This window comes from Lathyrus oleraceus, chromosome 5, assembly GCF_024323335.1.
Source record: "Lathyrus oleraceus cultivar Zhongwan6 chromosome 5, CAAS_Psat_ZW6_1.0, whole genome shotgun sequence".
NCBI lineage: Eukaryota > Viridiplantae > Streptophyta > Magnoliopsida > Fabales > Fabaceae > Lathyrus > Lathyrus oleraceus.
The window spans coordinates 438,666,923-438,673,755 of record NC_066583.1 but is presented as its reverse complement, the minus strand read 5'-3'; the positions used below and the strand labels follow the sequence as shown (position 1 = coordinate 438,673,755).

Genomic DNA, 6,833 nt, shown 5'->3' with positions numbered 1-6,833 from the left:
TATGTCGAAAAAGGAGACTATCCTCACTGATTCCACTTCTATCCAATAGGTACTAAGCAGTATCAGTAGGCGGCATCAGACCTTAGCGCTCTTTTCGGACCATATCTTCCCATCTTTCATGAAAAAGATAATATTAGTGATGGATTATGTAGTTGCATGTCCCTAATACATTTAGGGGGATCACCTAAAAATGTTTATTGTTTTCTCGACTTATTGATTTCATTTTGATTTACTTTCATTATTGAGTCTCATTCATGATTGTACCTCTCTAGATCAAGTTTTAAAATGATTAGTGTTTAGCATGCATAAACCATTGGTTAGGTTTGAACTTGATCATTATGCTTTTTGTCAAATTGCATGAGCTAGTGGAATAAGAGTCATATATGTTATTGATTCAAGTTAGGTGGAAAGAAAAATCTCAGTGTTTTGAGATTTGTGAAAAATTGAGATTTTGTGTGTTTGATTTGAATCAAGCACATATCCTAATTCAAATCAAATTGAATAGAGGAAAATCAAAGTTTTTCAAACACTTTGATTTGAATCAAAATTTACACCTAATTTGAATCAGGCATTTTTTGAACACCTCTGGTTGACTTGATTCAAATGAGACTTTACACCTTATTCGAATTAGAAAGTTTTCTCACACTTTTTTAGTTGGCTCTGCTTCAATGGATTCAAATCAGAATTAACACTTGATTTGAATCAAGGGGCCTTTAATTCGAATTAGACTTTGCTCTTGACTCGAATCAACTGGAAAATGGGTAAAAACTCTGTTTTTTCTTTTATTTCACTTCACTTGTTATTTGACTCAAATCATGAATAACTCTTGATTTGAATCAGGCCTTGATAACGAGATTTGTAGTTGATTGAAGGAGACACGATCTTGAAATTGATTGTTCTTGAAGGTATGCTTGAGAATTTCAGGTAGCTTGCAAGGTTGAGGTTGTTGTCATTAATGTTGACAAATTCCAATGAAAACAAAGAGTTTTTTCTCTCCATGTTGCCTTGGTAGTGACTGTATGGAAGGCTGGGGATAAGGCGTAGTTCTTCTCAAATATTCAAGCAATTCGTCGCTCAAGGAATCAGTAGGAAAATGGGTTGATTTCTACACACGAAGGCATGAAGTAGATACGTGATATTGGAAGATTCAAGAAGCATTAATTTAGTAAAGATTACGCAGAAGAGTTTAGCATTACGTTGTATACAAGTCAAGATTCTGATAGGAGATTTTATATTTCTTAACATTATTTTGGATTGGTCATTGTATTAACTCTTACAAATATTTGTTAAATTAAAAGGAATAAGGCAGGTTCCACTAGGAAACCATTGAAGAGTGCACGTAGACAAAGCGAGCACGAACATCGAAGCACTATAAATCCCAATGTCATTTTTCTCCCTTACACTTGCATTTTATTTTCATACGATTTGCATGGTTAGGTATTTCAATACTAGCATAGTTTATCATTTATCAATTTATAAATATTTATTGTGTAATGTTAGGTTTTGTTACAATTGGTGTCTAATCTAGCTGCAATGATGATTAAAATCTGAGAAACAATTGAGGTTAGAATTCATTGTAATTTAATCATTGTATAATCACATCTTGTGAGTTATAGAATTGAATCATTCGTATAACTTTGTGCATCATCATGAAAACCATCGTTTGGTATTTGGAAATTGATTAAGAGTTAATGTGATCAAGTTTCAATAAACATATAATGTTCATATTTTTGTTTCAAACCTTCCGCTCGCATATTTTGAAAAACTCTGGTACTCTTTTTTAAAAAGACGGTTGAAGTTTTTAATAAGGGTCTATTACCCCCCCCCCCCCCTCTTCCATACCGTTTTTCTACTTCTCTATTCACACCTAACAAATTTGAGAATGGCTTCAGAAGTCGATGTGATGCCTAACCTCCTTATCACTAGGATCTCGGTTGTTCACCGCCCTAAAGTAATTAATAAATAACTAGTCATTTGTTCATCTTGGGCAACCTCTGCAGATTTCGAATATATAGAGGTCTTGTGGGAGAAGAGGGATCAACATTCGCACCCGTAACAATAGGATAGGATGAGAACTAAAAGGTTCACTATCATCTTTGACATAACCTTTGCCATATCCAGAACTATCACTAAGCATTATAAGGTTTGTGATGGGTTAGTTAACCTCTAAAGGTCGATGTTTGGAATTCCTGGATTCACTATCCCATAAGATGAATAAGCATCATTGTCATTAAGTACATATATTATATTTGCAGGTGCATCTTCTATGTTGTCCATGACTAAAACAACGAAAGGGGAACAAAGAATTGTAAACAAGAAAGAGAGAAATGGTACCTGAAGAAGCTGAGAACGAAGGTTACAATTAAAAGAGAGGTAACATTGAGGTTACGATGAACTAGGAAATGCAGGACCCAAAGAAGAAAAGATACTGATAAAATAAGTGTCATCAGATTTAGAGAGGAAAGATCAGTGTTTGAAGAAGATAATAAGCTTACGGTTTGCGCAAAAATGGAAAAGGGTGTTTGAAATACTAAGTGTTTCTTATATAGGAGAGCGAGAAAGGCTAATTAGTGGTCCAAATGAAAGAAAATGGAGAGACAAAAAACAACGGTTTGATTTTATGTCGGGAATAGAACGAAATTTGAGTGCACCTGAGCATCCTAAGTGGAAGCGCTACGCCCTGATCTAGAAACCTATGGCCATGTGTCGGAAAGATCCTAAGAAGCATATCAATGATGAGACTATCATTTAATGCAACTGTTCTCTAGGTTGCTCACGTTGGATGCCAGACCTTTTCCACTTCTCCAAGCAGGGACCCCGGTACGAAGAGTCCAACCCAGTTTTCTCAAAGACTTTATGTTGTTACGCCACTAGAATTCTTGAGGGCAACTGTTCTAGGTCAACTAAAGGTCCAATAAATGAAAGACCCAATCATTAGACCAAGACCATTCCTCGGGAACGAGGGATGTATAATTCAACCATGTTGTAGAGTCTCACACTTGATCCAAGCCATGGACCGCATTCCAAGTTGTGAAGCATGAGACACCTTAATCAACTTTCATATATAAGTTGTCTCCCGTAAAGAAATATATATGATTTAAATTCATTCTTACTCTCACATTATTCTTTATTTTCTTATTGAGTTGGACATTAGAGTGCTACCCTTACGGGTCAACTCCATCTTCGTTGCACCGAAAACTTACTCCACCGATCCAAGATTTCATTATACTGTCTCACCTATAATTTCTTTACCAAGCGGAACAAATGTCAAATAATCCTTCAACTATCTATATTTAAAAATTTGTCAACTATCTAAATTAAAAATTTGGAGTTTAGGTGATCACAATTTAGGAAGGCAAGGAGATTTATGAACTTTGAAGCATATCCACAAGATAACCGTTGAAGCATAGCCGAAAGTTAACTGTCTCGTTGGCCCTGTTGTCTCCACAGTTTTCGTATCTCTACTCAAATGACATTTGATATACCTGCTAGTTATTTCCTTATTCCTTCTTCAAAGAGTTTATCGGTAAACTACTCATATGTGAGAACTTATGAAAATATATACACAATAACTTATTAACATATCATAAACTATTTATACAACTTTGTTCAAATTATAATGTTATAAGATAGATATACTCGAATAAGTTCATGAAATCAGACACCATAATTAATTGTATTTGAAAATGACCAAACATGAAATTTTATTATTGCAACCAGGTTTAACAAAAACATACATATATTTGGAGCTTCCTACAACATATTAACTAGAACAAACCAAACTAGAAATCAAACAGCAGATCAGTACATTGCTGTAGCCTCCATTTTATTCAAACCATATTACTTATTTGGTGTATTTGCAATGAAGTTCACCAGCAGAACCATTAGACAGGGTATTTATATAACTCGAGAACCTTCTTCCAAGATGGTCTGCTACTGATATCATCCCACCAAGCACTCACATGTTTCCTTTCTCTAACCAAATTTCCTCTCCCAGTTTGATTCACCAAATAGTGACCAAATCCAAGATGACTAAGATCAGCAAGACTGAAGAAATCACCAGCCAAGTACTTTGTTTTTGATAGTCTGTCTTCATAAATATCCAACACTTTTTTGATCTTTTCATCACTCTCTTCAATCAGTTTATGGTCAGAAGGAACACCCCTTAATGGAGCAAACAGAACATGGATGACCAAGCTGTAGATTGGTGGCTGAAAGCTATGAGCATCCACTTCAAGCCATTGTTCCACAAGACCTCTTTCTTCTATTGTATTTCCTAATAAATCGGTTCCTTGGTCCTTGTACTTTTCTGCATAGTATCTGATTATTGCTCGAGATTCTGAAAATTGTGTGAAACTTTTCTATTAGTATCATTTTGATACAAAGTTGAAATATTAGAGATCTACAAGGTGAGGGAAACTTAAGGGTAATCTTTAACTACATAGCACCAAATAAATAAATAAAACATGGAGAAAATGTTAAAGGGGTGATGTAACTAACCGTAGAGGGTAAAATCACCATCTTGAATAAGAGGAACCTCTCCAAAAGGTTGCAGTTTGAGGAAATCGGGTTGTTTATGCTCTCCCTTGAAGAGATCAATATCAACTGTTTCAAACTCTATTTCTTTTTCAAACAGACAGGCCAACACCCTTTTCGAACAACCATAGGTTGGACCATACACTTTCACCACCATGTTTTCTACCCAAGAAATTTCAAGAGTTTATCTTGTTTGGGACTCTGTGTGTGTCAGAGTTGAGTTGTGTAAGTGGAGTAAAAGGAAAGTTCCAAGAATGTCATTGTGTCATGGTCATTGAATTCTTTCTACAGTAAATCAAATTATGGCTGCAGAAAATCGTAGTATTTACTTGGATACCTACTCTTCATTAACTAAAGAAAAAGAAAAAAGGATTTTTCACTTCAATAATCTCATATAAATTTTAAGTATCCAATGATTTATTATACCATCTATATATTGCTTAAGTACCCAATTTTAGAGTTTTTATCGTGGGATTTGGGGATTTATTTTGAAGTTTTTGATTTGTTGTACAGATATTCGATAAATGTAATTGTTTTGGATTTGTCAAAGGTTCAAATAGTTGGTATTCAATTTGAAACTCCATTTGATCAAGGTATAAAAGTCGATTCACACGGAAAGCAAGGTACATCAGGTGAAAGAAGCGAGTCAAAATCCATCAGTGAGAGTCGGGAGACGAACCTCTTGAGGAATCCCACCATTGTAGACCATACCCTTGACCCCGTTAGAAGTCGGCCACACACTAGAAGACAAACTCTCATGTCTCGTAGAAGAAGATCACTAGTCACACCTCAATGGATTGCATCAAATATTCACGCCAGACTAAGAGGGGAGTGGGGGTATAAATACGTCGTCATTCAGAAGCTATTGCTCCAGAATATTCAAAAAGGTAATTTTGTGTCTCCATAATATTTGCGGTCATCATCAAGATATGTCCTCAACGAAGCTAATCGTCCTGTGGTGCCCTCCAGTCAGTAAGATCCAGAGGCATACAAGTGGGCCATCACCCCATCGGGCAGACAAAGATAAGGCCGGCTACACTGACACCCCAACCAATTGAAAAGAATATGATAGACTATAGGAAACTCTATCATTGCCTCTGTTTTTATTAGTTAGATACTCTATAAAATCGTTGCACGGTTTTGATAGTTCATATCCCAATTATCAAAGAATATTGTATGTTCCATGCAGGACGACGTGAGTCGCTCTTTTAAGACATGCTTCACGTCCAAGGGCATTCACCTCAACATAGATGGTGCACCCCCTCCCTCTTTGGATCTAGTCAATCCAAGGGTATTAGAAGGTGGAGTCCGGAGACGTCCACCTCAATCTGAGTTATACCTTAGGGGTATGGACAAGGATCCTACCCTTAGTCGAAGAATGAAACTTTGTGATATGGAGCACAATACCATGATGTGATCACGTCTCTCCATATCTAGACCCAATCATAGAAAAAACATACACGTTAATACAGTGTATGCTAAATACAACAAAGAAATAAGTGTTGATTCAATGGTTGCTAACTATAGCAAGCAAATGCACACTAATCCATTTAATACTAACAACTGCATACAAATATGCATTGATTTAGTGGTTATTAACTACAGCAAACAAATACACATTGAATCAGCATACGTTCATCGCAACCAATAAGCACAACAACATGTAGCGGTAAATTCATGACCATTGAGCTATTGTTTAACTCAACGTCAATAAAATCCAAAGATAAGAAGTTTTCAAATGAAAACTAACAAAATGTCAGAGATTATAGGTAAGGGGGTTGGTTACACAAAGGGAAGGTATTAGCACCCAAAGTATCCTAGGTACTCCTAGGGAGCCCTTTTTTGTGTGCAAGAGTTTTAGTTGAAAAGATGTTTGCTAAAAAATTGAATGAGGGGATGAAAAAAGAATTCATTATTTATAATTTTTGTGTTTGACAAGACCTTCGGTCTTATGCCTACGTACCAACATAAAAATGAGGGATCAAAACCTCGTAGTTCGTGGTAAAAATTTCAAAGATGGGTGGATTAATTTTTATCAAAAACTTAAAGATCTTTTGTTATCAATGGGAGAATACTCAACCAAACATCCACCAATAATGAGGGCTTTACAACATTTAAGAGGGAGTGCTTCAACTTGGATTCAATCAACAAGTATGCCACTAACCCCTAATAAAGGGAAAGTCTTACAATCAATATATCATGTAATGGGAGAATTATATCTCAACCAAAGATAACTCAAATCTAAATGCTCTCTTTTAAAAAATATTAAAAGGAAAAGTCACAAAGTGGCCAAAAGG

The 6,833-nt window shown here is 35.7% G+C and overlaps 1 protein-coding gene across 1 annotated transcript; it reads right to left on the bottom strand.

The window, feature by feature from the left end:
• Positions 1-3,687: 3,687 nt before the first annotated feature.
• Positions 3,688-4,852, bottom strand: LOC127085309 (glutathione S-transferase F9). The gene is made up of 2 exons (XM_051025832.1): positions 4,501-4,852; positions 3,688-4,339 (listed from the first exon to the last, which is right to left on the bottom strand). The coding sequence occupies exons 1-2, from the start codon at positions 4,691-4,693 to the stop codon at positions 3,885-3,887; spliced, it is 648 nt and encodes a 215-aa protein (XP_050881789.1). The 5' UTR covers positions 4,694-4,852; the 3' UTR covers positions 3,688-3,884.
• Positions 4,853-6,833: the final 1,981 nt, after the last annotated feature.